Genomic DNA, 16892 nt, shown 5'->3' on the forward strand with positions numbered 1-16892 from the left:
AAAATTCTGCACAGTATGGCCGTACCCCTTACCTCCCCACCAACCAGTACCGGCCCCTCCTCCCACTGCACAGGGTGAGCACCCCCAGGCTCACCCTGTGCACATGGGATGGGGGGGGGGGTGACAATTTCTGCCTCTTTGTTGTGGGAGGAGTCAAGCCACCTGACAGTTCTGGGCCTCAGTTTCCCTGCCTGCAAGTGGAGATGTAGTGACAGTACCTGTCCCCAGGAGCTGTGAAGAGAACATACTTCCATGTGCATAAATTACTTAGAGGAGTGGCTGTCAGACAGCAAGAAGCAGGTCCGGGAACTGCATCCATTTGCCATTTATTTGTCAAAGGCCTACTTGGTGCCAGGCAGCACATGGGGGCACTTGGGGATGGTGGGGGGTTTGCATTGGGAATCAAGAGGGTCCTTGCTCTGCCCATGGGGAGGCCACGCCACTTCTCACCGCTAGGCAGATATGCCAGCATCTGCAGCCAGATGTAAGGTCTGGCCACAGTGTGCGGCTGGGTCTGCAGGTGGCCCTGCCAGGAGTCCTACCGTATCCCTACTAGAGTGGCCACCCAAACAGGCCAAGGGCTGAGCTGGACGTCCAGACTCCCGGGCCCGGCCTGGGGGCACCCAGGATGTACTGAGTCACTCCTTTTACTCAATATTGGATCCTCCTTGCCCAGAACTGTGTTCCCCGCTAACTGGTGAGCCCATCGCGTGCCAGCCCTGCACTGCCTGAGCTCCTCCATCTGGCTGTGGTGCTGGCACAGGCCACACTACCAGAGTCAAGGCAGTCCCCCCACCCCCAGGCTCCCCTGGACCCTGAAGCTGGAGGTCAGTGGGATATGCTTTCTTCACCTTGAACCACACTGAAGTTTTGAGGGGCACAGTGTGTGCTGGGATGGGGCCCCCAGGAGCCAAGGACCCAGAGGTAGGTGAGGAAGAGCCACCTGCATGCAGCCCTGCTGTGGCCTGGGTGGTAGGGGGAGTAAGGACTGCTCTGTGTGGAGGAGGGGATACCCTGGTGGGCAGGGTCCCAGGGGCTGTGGGGACTGAGGTGCCGGGCCTCAGACCTGACCCCAGGTGGGCTTTCATGTGGAAAGCTGAGGCAGGGGGGCTCCTAGGGAGTCACTGTAGGGACACCCCCAGGCCCCAGGCCTGAGAATCACCTGCCCCCAAACCCAGGGAGGGGTGGAACAGTGCCCTGCCCCCCACCTCCTGCCCAGCTCAGGTGGGGATCAGTCTGTGGTCACCATCTTCGGTTGAGAAAGTGGAGCTGCTGCCCTGGAGGAGGGCTCTGACCCAGGTTCCCAGCTGTGCCACGGCCAAGGCAGACAGCATTTTAAAGGCCGAGCACCAGTGTGTCAGGGCTTCTCAGGCAGGGCCATTCTGCAGCTGCTGTCGTGTCAGTGGGACTGGGTCCCAGGTGTCCCTCGCACCCCTTCTGTACTGACTGTGTAGGAACAAGAGGAGGGGGGCAGATGGGGGGCAAAGAGCACCCGCAGGGTCCGGACCGGCTGGCCGAGGGCAGCCTCTTCCTCACGGAGCCGGTCAGCCAGCAGTCTCACCAGAAGCTGGTTGGCCCAGGTTATACCAAGGGCCGGGGAAATGCGCTCGTCCCAGAACCTGAGAAACAGGAAGTGGGCTGGCGCTCAGAAGGCTGGGTAGCCCTGCCCACGTCGGCCCAGCTGCACCCCGGCACCTGTGCAGAGGTGCACACGCCATATGGCTGTACTCACCCCGGCGGCCCGTGCACTGTGCTCTGCTCCTCCACGGCCTCTGTCACCTGGAAGAGCCCAGTCCAGGTCAGCTCCAGCGGCTGAGGGTCTTCCCGATGGTTAGGCACAAGCTGCTACCCGCCAGAGCCAGAGGCCACCTCGCTGCCACCCACCCCACCTCCAGACCAGCTCTGCTTCACATCCTGGCTAAAAATACGAGCTCATGGCTGCACCCTTGCCTTGCCACCCACCTGGTTGATGCACAGCACGGGGCTCTGGAAGGCACTGCTCAGCTCACGCAGCGTGGCCCCCAGGGACTGCAGACACCGGGCCCTGGGGATGGAGGCCTGGCTGTCAAACTCACAGCGGAATGGGGCTGCCACCGAGTCGATGACCACCAGGCGAGCCATGCCCCGAGACAGCAGAACAGGGACCTTCTTATTCACACACTCCAGCAAGGTGTCCTGTGGGGACAGCTGCCATTGCCTTTGCAGCCCCTGCCCCAGATGACCAGACCCCCTTTGGACTGTCACCTCGACTGTCTGACTCGGAATCATCCCACCCACCGGGGGCTGATGACGCCGGCTCTGCAGTCCCCATACTCAGAGCCCAGTTCAGTGAAGGCTCCAATTATAGAAGCTTCAGGCCCACACATCTGGTTCCCTTGGACCCCTCTGGTCCTCCCAGGCAATCACCCCTTGGCCGTGCCAACACTGCCCTCTACAGAGTGTCCTTTGCCCAGGCTCCTGAGTCCTTGTGGGGGTCTGCTCCCACTCCTGCCATGGTTTCACCATCTCCCTGTCACGGGTCAGCAGCTACCAGCCCCCTCCTTTAGTGGCCCCATGCCAGGTGCCGAGACTACCCAGACCTGGCCAGAATGCCATCAAAGCTAGCCTGTGGTGGCCATGATCACCTGGGATGTACCCTCTCCAGATACTGCGCAAGGCAGGGGCCTGATGCCCTTCAGGCTGTTACTCAGGTGGGTCAGGCCTGGCCTGGCCTGCCTCTACCGAGGCGTGGGGCACTCTGGGAGACCATCTGGGGGTCAGGGTGGGGCTGCAGGTGGAGACACCCCCAAGGCCAGTGCCTCCTGTGCCCCCAGACCTTAGCCCTGTGCTCTGAGCAGGCCTGGCCAAGGGGTAGAAATGGCCCTGTGCCCACCGGCTCTCAGGAGGGCTTCCAGGGGAGGGGCCCCCAAGGAAGGCAGGTATCCTCAGCCTCCCTCTGGGTGCTGCTGTGCTCTGTGGGTGCTAGGGCCACTGGCATGGCTTGGCCTCTGACCACGGAGCTTAGTGAGCGGTGGTGATGGGGGAGGGTGGCACAGCTGCTCCTGGCACCAAGCAGGGCAGTTCAGGCCTCATGGGCCTTGCCAGCAGCTCTGGCCAGATGGAGGCTGTGAGGGACCCCTAGGTTGCCCCTCAAGTCCAAGATCTGCAGCCACACCCTGGTGTCACACCTGGAGCTCTGAAGATGCCTCAGGGCTTGCCTGCAAGCCCTGAGTGACACTCTGCTTCGTCTCCAGGGCGTCTCTGGCCGAGCCTCTTTCTGTGGAGCACGACAGCAGCAGCAGCGGCCTGGAAGACGCTATCGCTAACGTGAGTTCCACAGCCTGCAACCCCGGGAGGCAGGCACCTGGGGGCTGGGGATGGGCAAGTGGTGGCTGCCTCGAGCTGCAGGGCTGGGCCTCCAAGAGGGGCTTGGCTCAGGAAGCCCCATCCTCATGCAAGCCCAAGGGCCACAGCAAAGTGTGGGGTGGGAATGGCACCAGGCCCTGCTTACGCCAAGAGAAGGCTGTGTCTACACCACTGGCCTCCCCTCTGCCAGATTCAGGCCTGTGGCGCTCCAGTTGCCCATGAACGCCTCGGCCCCAGGGAGGCTCACACCCAGCAACACCCGCTGCTCTAGGCAGACTTGGGGTCAGGGCTCCCCAGAGAGCCGTTTCCGGAACAGAAGTTAGTAACACTATCAGGTTTTGGCAGTCTAGCCCTGACCTTCCACTTTCTCTTGCAGTGACCCCGACCTGGTCCCACTCCAGGATGGGAATGCCGAGTGTGGCCCAGAGCTGGCCTGAGACAGCCAGGGTGGCAGGGAGGGCCCCGGTGGGAGCCGCAGCACTCTTATTTCTCCTGCATCTGTGTGCGTGCGGCATAATAGTAATGATTATACAGCTGGCGCAGCCTTGGGGCTGGGGCTGGGCTGAAGCTGGTGCCCTGGTGCGGTGTGGCCTTTCCCAGGAGACCTGAGGCATGAGCTGGGCCCACAGCTCCCCTCCCATGTGTAACTTCCTCGAGTTGTGTGCCATAATGTATTTTATTGTACATTTTTTTAAATTAAAAGTTTATATGCCTTATGTTTCACTTGGAAGATTTTTTTTATAGGAACTCTTAGAAGTGGGGGAAGGCCCACCTGGGAGCTAGGGGCTCTGCCCAGCCACAGCCATGCCAAGGGTGGGCTGGGCATGGCAGCTGCTCCCCCTGCGCAGGGCATAATTTCCTTGTTTGCTTTTGGTCAGGGTTTACTCTCAAACTTCCCATCTTTCCTCCTGGATCTTTTCTACTCATCACTTCTCCCTCCCTGGAATGATCTCTAAACTAAACACTGATAGCTCACAGCACTGCTGCCCCCGCTGCCAAAATGTGTCCCGGCCTCTCGCCTGCTTCTTGGCTGCAGGGCGGACTTGACTGGCCCCCCGTGAGTGGCCCCTGCTCTCTGGAAGGCCCTGCCATGGGGGTCCCTCCTCCAAGCCCAGCCAGTGTGTGCAGGAGGCCAGCGGCCAGGTGGCAGTCAAGGATCTGAGGTTGCCTATTTCAGCTGGGTGCCCAGCCTGTGTCCCCAGTGAGGGCCATCTTCCCCTTAGAGGCAGGGGTGAAACCCACACAGCTCTCTCACCAGGGCAGTAGCAGGTCCCACCCTTCTCAGGGTGGTCAGGGGCAGCTGACCAGGGGCCTGAAGCCCAGAGGAGGCCCTTGCCACCCGCCTGGGGCTTGGCTTCTCTACTCCGTCTTCATGAGCAGGGTTGACACAGAGGGTGTACAGGCGTTCAGTTACATGAGTTTCAGATGACAAAGTCAGTCTGAATATGGGCATCCTCATTCTAGACCATGCTTTGAAGCTGCCTGAGATTGAGACATAACTGGATGTCGCAGCCCACAGCCACTCCTGGCCAGGATTCTCGGCTTGGCCAAACTGCCATCAGGCTCCTAGCCGCCTCCTAGGCCCATCTGTGCATGTCCTCATGAAATCCAGTTTTGGCAGTCCCTGCTGAGAATCCCGTCGCCCTCAGTGGCTGATCCGTTCCTTATCCTCCATTGTCCCCAGGGGTGATCTGATCCCCCACGGCCCACCTTTGGCAAGGATCCTGGCAGGACACTTCAGCCAGAACCCCTCCCCTGCCAGTTCCGCCCAGTCACTCTCCAGCCTCTGACGCGCCCGCTCCTTGGGTGTAAACCCCCATGGCCTACGCTGTGTTCAGAGCTGAGTCCTGTCTCTCCTGGTCCTACTGAGATCCCACTGCCATGGTGGCTATAGCCGCCCCTGTGGTCCTGAACAGCTTGCCTTTGGGATGTCCCAGGCCTTCTCCCACTCACCACGTCGGCCGCGTGCTCAATGAAGATCTGGCTGCCGAATCGGAGCTTCTGAAGCAGCTCTCCTGGAACGTCAGTGCGTAGCCGTGGCTGGTGGGCCATGAGCTGCTGCAGGCGCTTGTGTGGGAAGGCATCTTCTGTGCAGATGTAGACGGCTCCTGGGAAGCCAGAGTGCCTGATGTGCCTAGGGGGCTCCAGACAGCCCGTGGCCACCACATACATCAAGTGCAGATGTCTCCTACCATTTCTAACTGCCCCTCTCAGGTTCTTCCCCCCTGGCCCAGGGAGGGAGGAGGCTGGCGCTGGTTCTTTCTCCCACTGGCAGCCACCTCGGAGCCAGGCGAGTGCCCAGGAGGAACACGGGCTGAGCCTCCACTTCTGACAGCCAGGCAAGGACTTCTCCTGTCCTGGGCCCTGGGCTGGAATGGCCACAGATGGGAGGCCTCTCCTGCCCCCCACCCCATGACCCCCGTGCCCATCTGTCCCCCCACCGCAGGGCAGGGAGCAAATGGAAGGCTCTGGAAATGGCCCCCGAGCCCGACATATGGCCATGCTCTAGGGCCCCACTGAGCAAGTGTTTCTTCCACTTTCAAAGTTCCTGCAGTCTGGGCTCCACGTGAACCTGTGCCATTGCTCAGTTCAAAAAGCTGGCTTAAAAAGACACGTGTTGGTGCGGACGTGGAGAAGAAGGACCCCTGCACGCTGCTGCAGGAATGTAAAATGGTGCAGCTCGGAAAACAACCGGCACTTCCTTAAAAAGTTAAAACACAAATCACATGACCCAGCAGTCCCGCGAGCACAGACATCCGCCTGGAGACACACATCAGTGTCCACAGCAGTGCGTTTCATGACAGCCCGAAGGGGAAACGGCCCAAATGCCATCAACTGAGGAGGGGACCAACAGGATTCGGCCTGTCCTTACGGTGTTCCGACGCCTGCTCCAGCACTGGTGAACCTTGAAAGCACAATGCCAGTGAAGGAAGCCTGTCGTGAGGCCACATGCTGTTGGAATCGCTCGCATGGCGTGCCCAGGATGGGAAGAGCCACAGGTACAGAAAGGGAGGCGGCTGCTGGGGATGGGGCTTGCACTCATTGGGAGGGGTTTCCTTTTAGGGTGAGGGATATGTTCTGGAATTGGACACCGGTGAGGGGCACAGAATTCTGTGCTTCTAAAAGCCACTGAATTTTACACTTTTAGAGTGAATTTTATGGCATGTAAATTACATCTCAATTTAAAAAACAGGAATGCTTGGGGAGAGAGATTTGAGTAATAATAAAACTCTAGTCTCCCGAAAAAAAAAAAAAAAAAAAAAAGCCATGAGCTCCCTAGGCATTGACTATGCCAGGAAGGCGGTCCAGCCATGGCGGTTCCTCCAGCGGTACAGCAGTTGTGGGGAGCCAGCACCCCACGCTGTGTCATGCAGCCTGTTGGTGAGTGTCCATGTAACCTTTCATTCTGATCTGATTTTTTCTGACAGAATTTCAACCATAGAGAAGAGTTGCAAAGACAGTCAAGAGCCCTCCCCTGTTCTGTGTCAGAATTAAGCTTCTGAGAAGCATCTGGCCCACTTGGGGCCAGGGATGTACAAATACTACCTTGGAAGGCCACATCTCTCTTGTGGCTGGTTCCCTTCCTCACCAGTGTCCCCAGATGTGGCTGTGCCCCTAGTTGGGGTCACAGGCAGGCGGGGGCCTGCGCTTCCTCCGCCCTGTTGGCTGGGGAGAGGCTGGGCTGGAAGGCTGGGAAGCAGGGGGAACCGGTCAAGCAGCCTGTTTTTGTTGGGGTGATGCATGAAGGGGCTGCACAGCCACCAGGACACTGCGAAGCTGGCAGGGGGGTGGCTGTGGGCAGCCCAGTGGTGGGCGGGGCCCCTGCGGGCCTGGGAGGGCCTCACGTGGCTGAAGCACAGGACTCAGAATCACTCCAGAGCCTGCCTGCCACTTTCTTTTCAAAAATTGGGCCTTTAGATTGAATCTAGGAAAAGAAGGTTGTTTCCCCAGGAGAGGGCATCTTAGAGCTAATCTTGCCCGTGGTCACGGTGGCCTGGGGCCTCCTCCCTGCCCCTAGCCCACAAGGCCAACGTGCTCTTTCCCGCAGCAGTCACTGGGCTGGGCATAGCTGGGGGATGCAGGGAGGGTGTCCTAAGGCTCGCGTGTCCCTGGAACACGGGGGAGTGTGGGCTTCACTGAAAAGGCCAACAGAATGGAGGCTCGGGGGAGTCATAGCCCAAATCACATTTGCAGGAAGCCTGGCATGGAGGACGCTGGAGAATGAGGGCAGTTTCCGTCCAGTTCCCAGCACACTTGAGTCCTGCCTCTACCTCACAGAAACTCTTCCGTGGGATAAACAGGAGACTCCCATTTTCAAGGCCAACTCCCATCGTTCTGGCTGTCTCCAGGCTCACCCCGAGACCAGCTGCAGGGACCCAGGCACCTGCCAGGAGGGTGCCCTCCCCAGGGCTGCAGGGACAAAAATGCCTGTGGCGTGAGCAGACCCCAGCCAGGTCTCTCAGGAGCCCCCTTCCACTACACCCAACACTGAGGCTCAGCAGGCACAGCACACCTTGGGTCCCGGGGACGATGCTGACATAAGGGAGGCAGTGGAGAGGTTCCCAGCCACACCACCGCTGGCAGGTCAGGCCTGTGAGGAGGTGGCTGGTGGGGCCTGTGGGCCCAGGGCCTCGGGTCCTGCCCCATGTGGGAAGTGAGCCTAGCAGGTGAGCTTGAAGGTGCCACTACTGAAAAAAGCTGCCACTCTGTGTTCACATGGAGTTTAAGACAAGGAGCTAGTAAGAAACACATTTCCCTACTCATAACTACATGAACTTTTAACACCCCAGAGACCCAAGCAGGCGCACTCTGACTGCTTCAGCCCAATGCAGGGAACCCTTGTTTCACAGACAGACGTACAGGCTCATGGGGCTGCACCAGGAGCATGCCCCCGCCTGGCGTTGGAGCACCCGGGAGAAGGGCCATGCTGCCCTCGATGTGCTGCTGGCTCTGTGGACCCCGGGCTTGGCAGCTGTGCTCAGCCGGCGACTCTCGGGGGCCTAGCTCTGCTGAGGGCAGGCTGCAGGCGCCTGGCGGTGGGGATTCCTCCCCCCTCCCCTCCTGCTGTCAGCCAAGCTCAGCCTCTCTTCTCCCTCCCTGTTCTGGAAGGAGCGATGGCAAATAAGACGGGAAGGAGGAGGGAGACACAATGGTAGGAACGGCCCGAGAGGCAACCACTCCCCAACCTCAGCAGAAAACTCTCCCACACAAAGCAGGGCCCCCCCACCTGCCCAGACCCCAGGGAAGGGGCAGCTGCTCACCAGCCTCTAGGCCTCCATGCTGCCGTGGAAACTGCACGGCCAGGCAGAGCTGCAGCGCCAGCTGGGTCTTTCCCGCAGAGCTGTGTCCAGCCAGCTCGGTGATGCCATCCAGGGGCAGGCCACCACGGAGAAGTGCATCCAGCACCGGGCAGCCGAGGCTCAGGCGCTGGTGCTGTGCGGGGAACCGCTCCTTCTGCTGGCATAGGTGCAGTGCTGCAGGGCAGGGGTGGCATCAGGCCTGGCTCTCCTGGGTCTGTGGGTAGGGCTGGGGACCTCAGGAGGCACGGCCAGCCTGCCTGTGCCAGGCGCAGCGTGGCTGGAGCACAGGTGCCTGAGGGCAGGGAGGAGTGGGCAGGGTGCTGAGGGCAGGGAGGGGTGGCCTGGCTGGGAAGGGAAGGTGGACCTGAGGTGCAGAGTCGGGGGAGCCCCAGGGTCCCCATCACACACCCCCAGAATCTCCCTACTGGGCGACTGCAGCACCAGGTGCCTTCAGCCAAGGATTCCGGAGAGCCCCGAGGCGCCCCCTAACAACCTCCGCCTAAAGAAAAAGGCAGCTCCGTCCAACTGGGGTGCCCTGGGGTGCTAAGCAGTCTGAGCCCTCGATGGGCTCCCGCATGTGCACAGTGCACACCTCATGCCGTCAGTGGTCTGTGACAGATGCCACTCTAGAACAGTATTGGTCACAGCCTCTTGGCTAAAGGGCCTTGGATGAGCCATTCGACACAGCCTCCTCCACGACACCCAGGCCCCTCAGGGTGAGGCTCAAGGTGGGACATGCTGTGCAGGCCGGGCTCGTGGCCTGGGGCCTGGGCCGGGAGGAGCAGCCCATCTCTGCAGACCACCCTGGGGACCCTGGCTGGGTAGGGCAGGCCACTGTGACTGTGAGGCCTGCCCAGAGCCCTGCCCATGGAACCGTGTGTGGCTGTGGCACCTGCCCACTGTGGCAGATCCTGGTTCAGCGTCCTCTCTAGAGCCTGGGCTCACAGAACCACCTGCAGGGGAGGCAGGACCCCGCTGCCCACTGGGGCCTGCTCAGAGGCAGGGATGGAAACCTTGCCTGGCCAGGGGCACGGGGTTCGCTGGGCACCTCCCTCCCTTGCTGAGGCCTGGTTTCCCAAACGTGGGGTGGGACCGCGGCCAGGGCCTCACAGCACACTGTTCCCACCCTGCTAGACCCTGAGGGGCTCTGGGTGCTGACCACCAACTCCACCCCTTCTTCCTGCATCCCCCTCCTCTGGCCCAAGGAGCAAGGTCCCCAGGAGGCCCGAAAGCCCTTCCGTGTCCATCTCATCCATCTTCTGACCCGATGCTGTGACCACAGCCCCGTGGGTGTACAAGAAGTGAGATGGGAACTCTGGGGCTGGAGCAGCTGCCACATGCCCCAAGGCTGGTCCTTGGAGTCTGCACAGCCCCATGCCTTGTAGCACATGGACTGAGATGCTGGAGCCACATGTCACCCCCGCGGAGATGCCAGGACCCACCTACCTGTAAGAATGCTGCTTCCCCGCAGGTGTAAGGAGGCTGTTCTCAGCAAGTGCCAGACCTCGGGGCTGGAGAGGTTCGTCAGTCTCTTCAAGTCTGGTCCAGAAAAGTGCAAAACCTCTTTTACCGATTTCAGTTTGGCTGAAATGACACAGATAAATTACAGGAAAACGTCAAACTATAATAACACACGGCAACATGGCGACAAAAGGTGCTTTTAAGAGCACTGTGAAAACACTGTGCTTCCGATTCTGGGGGCAAGGTGGGTAGGGACTGGATGCCCCTGCTCCCTGGAAACCCTGGACAGAGTGTGGCTGACCCACAGGCAAGAGGAAAGGGCTGTGGGGCACTGCACCCTGAGTGTTGGCACTTGGGCAGGTGCCAGCCTCTCATGAGCTGGAACAGAAGCCAGAAGACGGGAACAGGCAGGTCCCAGGTGCTGAGAAGAAACAACAGGCACCCAGTTCCATGCCAGGTGGAGACAGTGCTCTAGAAAGGGGCAGCGAAGAACCAACACCGAGGTCCAGCACCCACCCGCCAGGTATGGACCCAGGCTGAGCTGTGGGAGAGAACACGTGTGGGGTCGGGGGGAGCACGCAGTGCTGGGAGGGAAGGAGAGCCCAGGTCCAAACACCAGCAGGGCGGTCAGGGCAGGGGGCAGAGTGTGCGCAAACCAGAAGGGCAGTGGCAGCGGTTACAGAAGTGCAGATGCCCATGACCTGCCGTTTTGGGAGAAAAGTAAAGAAGTTAACTTTGGATGTGGATAAGTACTTCACTTTCTACTTTCAAACTCGTAGAAAGAAGGCAAATGCTGCAGACCGATCAGACGACCAGGGAAGTGCAAGAGAGGAAGCGCACGCGAGAGGAAGCAGTGGCCAATCAGGAAGTGCAAGAGAGGAGGCGCACTGGAGAGGAAGCAGTGGCCAATCAGGAAGTGCAACAGAGGAGGCGCACTGGAGAGGAAGCAGTGGCCAATCAGGAAGTGCAAGAGAGGAGGTGCACTGGAGAGGAAGCCACAGTGGTGGGATCAAGGGAGTGTGAGGAAGCGCACTGGAGAGGAAGCAGTGGTGGACCAAGGGCTCCGCCTAGCCACAGAGACTCAAACCTGCCGCATCAGAACCTCCCTCAACACGTGTGCGCTCAATGCTGCAGTGAAAAGACAACCATCAAGTTGGAAAACAGTCATCACTGGTGTGATTTTTGGAAAGGCCATACAGAAAACTCAAGGAGATGGAAAGGTGGGAATGAAGAAAGCACTCCTAGGTCTCGCCAGATCCAGCGGAGCAGGCTTCACACAGACAGCCTGTTCCAGAGGGCTCTGTATAGCCCTGTGGACTGGCAGGGATTGGGGCTGTCGGTGGGGACGGCTCCCCTTGGTCAGCCTCACGGCCCCAGCCCCCTTCACAATGGCCAAGTCTGCAGGGACTTCTGGAAACACTCATTTCTGGATAAGATAACATGGGTGAGAAAGGAAGTCCCTAGCTGAGCCCATTCCCCTTCTCTGACCCTGGACTGCAAGCGTTGTCTGCAGCTGTTGCAGCCATTCTGTGATCACAAGGCCACCAACAGCCCTGTGGTGTTGGATAAAAACCAACAGCCAAGGATGGAGGGGCAGGACAGTGAGGCCCTGCCCTGTCACCAAGCCGCTGCAGAGGCTCAGCGTGCACTCCGGCTTCTCACCTGGGAGATGGGGAAGATGGAGGATGGAAGGAGTGTTTTAGATGACAGCTGGGCCACAGGCATGGGGAGCAGGGGTTGGGGGCTGCAAGTGGGGCCTAAGCTTTGAGCATTTACTAACTCAGAGGAAAAGATGTTTTAAGAATGAAAATGACCCCCCAACACCACTACACCAGGTTCAACAATGGCCAGTATGCACCCAATAACAACCCCGACAGCTGATGTCACCCAAACTAAGTTCTAACTATGTGCAGGGAGCTGGGGGAGAGGAAGCTGGGGTACAGGGGGTGTAGGCAGGCTCAATTCTCACCGACCCCGAAAGGAAGACCATGGGTAATCAATAACACTGACAAATCAAACACTGTAACAGAAACACATTTAGGAGCCCAGGTATAAACATTTTTTAAAAAATTAACTAGAAGACTTTTATGTGGCTCCATTTCACTTTTGAGACAAGATGCAGGTATTACTTAGATAAAAATAAAATTAACTGAAAGAAGTCCGTCCAGTTAAGAAAACATACACACATACACACACACACCCCTGAAAATCCCAAGCACATCCCAGCCTTGGTTTATTATCAGGTAGGTAAAGGGAGGAGGCCTCAGGCTTAGAGAGCCAGCATTTTGTTAACTTGCTTTCTTTAATGTGCACCCCCCCTACCCCCCCGCCACACACACACACTTTACATCACAAACCTACTTTATACAAATAGAAATAAATGTACCTTTCTTAATTGCAGCAATAATTCTGGGATTCAGGTCCAGCAGATCCAAGTCCATTCTGTCGGTGGGCTGATCACCAGGGTGATTAACTTCGCAGGAAAGACAGAACAACGGACGCATGGGCACTCGCCAATTCAAACCGCCTGTCTGTGGGAGGCGCGCAGCAGGGAAGTGACAGCAGCCATGGTGTCTGTGAGGTGTCTGTCACTGAGGGTGGAGGAGAGACTTCACTGTACAGGGAATGCGGTCTAGCTATGAGGCAACACGTCTGTAATTTACCTCTAAGAATTATTTGGTAGCTTAGAACCCATTCCAGACACTGACACATTTGAAAAATCCCCCAAGCCCGCCACATTCACCCCATATGGAAAGTGCTAGAATCAAGACCATCCTCCTGCGGCAGATGACCCATCTGCCCTGTGTGTTTCCGGCTGATTTGACTGAGGCATCTCTTGCATTCTACAGTTTAATTTCCCTTAAGTGTGTCTCTGGGGACTCTGGAAAAAGTGGGAAGTTGAGTCTGGGATTTGCGGGGTGCTTCAGGAATCTCAACACCAGCGGCCCCCAACTGTCTCAGCAGCCAACAGCAGAAAACAGCTTCCTTCCAGGCGGGCGGAAGGCCCTGTGGACCCCACCCAGCCTCTACCAGGAAGGGAGCTGGCAGCTCTTCCACAGCCCGAGCCCGGCCCAGCGAGGGAGAAGCTCGGCTCTTCTCCTCTCTGGCCTCGGCAGGCTGCTTAGGGACCCAGCCTGGGGTCACACAAGGCCCTTCCGACAGGCCACTCTGCGTCCCGTCGGCCTCCCAAATGGTAAGACCAGGAGTGTCCAGGGCACTGGGAAATGAGAAGGCAGCAGCTTTGAGGGTCAGGTCCAGGGTCCATGTCTTCCAGTGAGGTCTGGCGCAGTGGCCTCAGCCGAAATCCAGCGGAGGAAAGGGCGGGCCTCGGACTTGGAGAAGGCTTTTCCTCGAACCACACAGAATGTGGCACTGGCCTGGATGCGATCACGCTGGTCATTCACATGCCCATGCTCAGCCTGCTCAGGGAGACGGGCATGGTGTGGAGAATGGACTGCGGGGGCCGCAGGCTGAGGCGTACCCCCAGGCACCATCGAGGCGGACAGGGCAGGGAAGCTGGCGCTCCAGGATGTGTTTCCTGCCTGCGTACCAGGCTCTGGGGCCCCACAGCCTGTGGGTTTTCTGAACAAGGAACAGGAAAGTGCCCAGGCAGCCTGACAGGAACTGGCAAGGAGCCACCCTGGAGGGCCAGGCGCAGGCCAAGGCACGGCAGTGGGGTGCTGGACCGGCTCAAAACTGCTGGCAGAGCTGGCCAGAGTGAGGAGGTTAGGTTCCCGGGCACAGAAGGCAAATAAGGAAATGCCACCTCCAGAGAAGGCACTGCGCTGTCAAAGGAGATGTGGCCTCCCTGGTTGAGGAAGGTGGTTTTCAGAACATGGCACTCCTCAAGCCCTGAGAACAGGAAGCAGCCTGTGGAGTATGAACCTCGGGGCTGGTAGGGGACCCCCACACCGGACGCACCACCCAAACACAGCCCGAGCGCCAGCACACATCTGCACTGGGGGGACAGTTCCCTGAGCAGGTGTGACTGCCAGAGAGGCTGGTCTGGGGGCTGTGAGGAGGCTGCTGCCCTGGGCTGGATCTGGATATGCAACTCGGACTGTGCCAAGCAGCGGGACACGCACGAGCACTGGGAAGGCCAGCGTGTGGCTGCAGCATCTCTGGCCTCTGCAACACGGGCCAAGATGTCTGGAAGCTGAGTGCCCACTGACAGCTAACAGGCTCCCTGCTTGGCATGGCAGCCCAGCTCCTGAGCTCCTCCAGGGCGCTGTGCACATCCTGGTGAGAACTTGATTTAACAGGCCTGGCTCAGTCAGTTTAGCGAGGACCTCCTTCTGTGTCCCATTGCCCTTGACAGCTGATGGAGCTCCTCATCTTCCACTGTCCCCAGGGCGGCCTGATCTCCTGGCAGGTCAGTTTAAGCCAAATCCCCTTCACCCCTGTGGGTTCCGCTTCGCACCCTTCCCTCCTCTGACCTCGCCCTGCTCTGGAGCTGTAAGCCCCACCAGCCCAGCCTCCTTCCCATTGCAAGACCCTGGTGTAGTGGTTCCTATACCTCCCAGAGTTTCTGAACGAAACCATGGTCTGCCTACCGTGCTTTCACAAATATCCTGGAATATTTTCCATTTACCACCAAGCACCTGCTATGTTCGACACTGGCCTGGAAGCTCCACAGACAGCCCCATGCATGCCTCTGTCCTCCCACCTCTGCAAGGGGCAGGGGCGTGACCAGCCCGTCCCTCCACCAGGGTGAAGGCCACACACAGGGAGCTGCCTCGGTAGGCAAGGGGCAGGCCCAAGACAGACCGGTGCCTCTTCCGGCAGCGCCCAAGCTGAGCCATGACTTCTGGGAAGAGCTGCTGTCAGGCACTGCTAGGTGAGTGTGAATGGTCACACCAGAGCTGTCAGGCTCACAGGCCAGACTCCGAAAGTGCTGTGGTCGCAGCCTGGAGCTGCTCCCACCCTTCCAAGGTGGGCTCCCTCCTCTGCCTCGGGCCTGGGACCTGCTGTGTGGCTTTGAAGTGATTCCTAGCACTCACATAGTCTGATGTTTTGGGGTGAACTCACCCTCCTGCAAGAGTGTGATGTCTTATCAGACCACATCTGTGAGGTCTCAAGTGGAAACACCACTTAAACCTTCTCAGACACTCCCCCCTTTATGTGAGTTACTGACCTTAACTCCTGGACTGCAAAAATACAGACCAACTTGAAGGTTGGGCAGATGCTTTGAGGCAAGCTATACTCTGCTGGCCCGGGAGCTGGTCCTCCATCCCAGCCTCTCAGAGAGCTGCTGCGCTCCCGCTCTCTGTGGCTATTAAGGCACATCTTGAACCAGACCTCGTTTTCCAGAGGCCTGCTCCATCCCAGTGGAGCGACTGGACTCTGCCCATTCTGGCACTGCCTCCCTGCGGCCGATGCACCTCGCCCACGGAGCGCCTGCCTCCCTGCCAGGAGTCTTTGCCTCCTCCTCCTGCCTCCCCTGAGCACTGTGAAACCGAGAAACAAATTCTCTTTGACAGTAAACCATGCGATTTGTGGCATGATACTCTGATCATCTCCTTACTTCCTTCACACACAAGGACCCCGGTACTGCCAATGCCCAAGGGCGGGGGGCAGAGTCAGCCACAGGGACCCCACTTCTGAGGCTTCAACGCTGCTCAACTGCTGACGCCTGTCATCCCAGCACCGTGGAAGGCCGAGGCGGCAGGTTGCTTGAGCCCAGGAGTCCGAGACCAGCCTGGGCAATACAGCGAGACCCCTTCTCTACCAAAAAGAAAAAGAAAAATAGCCGAGAACCGTGGTGGCACCTGCGGTCCCAGCTACTCGGGAGCCCAGGAGGTCAAGGCTGCACTGAGCTGTGATCACACTGCACTCCAGCCTGAGCGACTGAGCGAGACCCTGTCTCAAACAATAAAAATTCCTGCCTTGTAATAAAAAATTAAAGGGAGGATAAACAAAGTTTTTTTTTCCCCTCCCCCCTTTTTGAGACGGAGTCTCCCTCTGTAGCTAAGGCTGGAGTGCAGTGGGCACGATCGATCTTGGCTCACTGCAACCTCTGCCTCCCAGGTCCGGGATCAAGCAATTCTCCTGCCTCAGCCTCCCGAGTAGCTGGGATTACAGGCAAGTGTCACCATGCCCAGCTAATTTTTGTATTTTCAGTAGAGAAGGGGTTTCACCATGTTGGCCAGGCTGGCCTTGAACTTCTGACCTCGTGATCCGCCTGCCTCGGCCTCTCAAAGTGTTGGGACTACAGGCGTGAGCCACTACGCCTGGCCTAAAGATTTTCTTTCCAAACTAAAGCATTAAATAACTGTGTTCAGACCTCTCCCACCTCTTTGCCAGGCCAGCGCGGTCCCAGGCAGGCAAGCGAAGGCTCCCAAGGCCGGGGGCGCAGCCGCGGGCTCACCTCGGCCTTCCGGTGCACCGGGGACCCCCGAGCCCGCCTTCCCCAGGGAGGCGCCCGAACGCGACCCGGGCTGCAGCCTCAGGCCCGTCTGCTCCAGCCAGCTCGGGCAGTGGAGACCCGCGGACGCCCCTGGCCCTCGACCCTGCCACACCCCTCACGCCCGCGGAGGCCAACGACGCCAGACCCCACCGCCGCCCGGGCCCGCACCGCGGCTCAGCGAGTCTCACCTACCGCGGGCCCCGCTCTCGTCTTCGCGCCGTCCCGCCCCTCTCAGCCTCCTCCTCCAATAGGCGCCGGGAGCCCTGAGAGGGCTACACCAATCAGCGACGAAGTGACGCCGACGTGACTGACCAACTAGCCAATCCAAAGTCTCAATCCCTCCAAGGCGGGCGGAGCACGCCCGGGCCAGCCCTCACCGC

The 16892-nt window shown here is 59.0% G+C and overlaps 2 protein-coding genes across 17 annotated transcripts in view; one reads left to right on the forward strand and one right to left on the reverse strand.

The window, feature by feature from the left end:
• KLC1 (kinesin light chain 1) overlaps positions 1–4061 on the forward strand; it is a 73663-nt gene extending 69602 nt beyond the window's left edge. For all 10 annotated transcript variants that reach the window (XR_745578.3, XR_012516438.1, XM_074394357.1 and 7 more), the window contains 2 exons: positions 3234–3306; positions 3722–4061. Coding sequence is in view for 8 of the 10 variants with exons in the window: in XM_010343929.3 (XP_010342231.1) it covers positions 3234–3306; positions 3722–3724 (76 nt within the window). In the remaining 2 variants the exon portion in view is untranslated. The remainder of the gene's footprint in view (positions 1–3233; positions 3307–3721) is intronic.
• Positions 78–16742, reverse strand: XRCC3 (X-ray repair cross complementing 3). 7 transcript variants are annotated; one of them, XM_010343942.3, is made up of 8 exons: positions 16705–16742; positions 12493–12697; positions 10092–10229; positions 8607–8819; positions 5299–5453; positions 1963–2175; positions 1733–1779; positions 78–1619 (listed from the first exon to the last, which is right to left on the reverse strand). In XM_010343942.3, the coding sequence occupies exons 2-8, from the start codon at positions 12608–12610 to the stop codon at positions 1400–1402; spliced, it is 1104 nt and encodes a 367-aa protein (XP_010342244.1). In that variant the 5' UTR covers positions 12611–12697; positions 16705–16742; the 3' UTR covers positions 78–1399. The 7 variants fall into 7 exon arrangements, with proteins under 7 accessions (XP_010342244.1, XP_010342245.1, XP_010342248.1 ...); XM_010343943.3 differs by having other exon boundaries at positions 16701–16716; XM_010343946.3 differs by lacking the exon at positions 16705–16742 and adding an exon at positions 16474–16677.
• Positions 16743–16892: the final 150 nt, after the last annotated feature.

This window comes from Saimiri boliviensis, chromosome 2 (assembly GCF_048565385.1).
Source record: "Saimiri boliviensis isolate mSaiBol1 chromosome 2, mSaiBol1.pri, whole genome shotgun sequence".
Taxonomy (NCBI): Eukaryota; Metazoa; Chordata; class Mammalia; order Primates; family Cebidae; genus Saimiri; species Saimiri boliviensis.

What these genes read in the sequence shown, in the direction of transcription:
- XRCC3 (XM_010343942.3), bottom strand. Translation starts at nt 12,610, where the DNA reads ATGCGTCCGTTGTTCTGTCTTTCCTGCGAAGTTAATCACCCTGGTGAT. An exon ending in GGGAAGCAGCATTCTTACAG is followed by an intron (nt 8,820 to 10,091) that starts GTAGGTGGGTCC and finishes CCTGCCCTGCAG; the next exon opens with CACTGCACCTATGCCAGCAG. An exon ending in GCATGGAGGCCTAGAGGCTG is followed by an intron (nt 5,454 to 8,606) that starts GTGAGCAGCTGC and finishes CTGGCTTCCCAG; the next exon opens with GAGCCGTCTACATCTGCACA.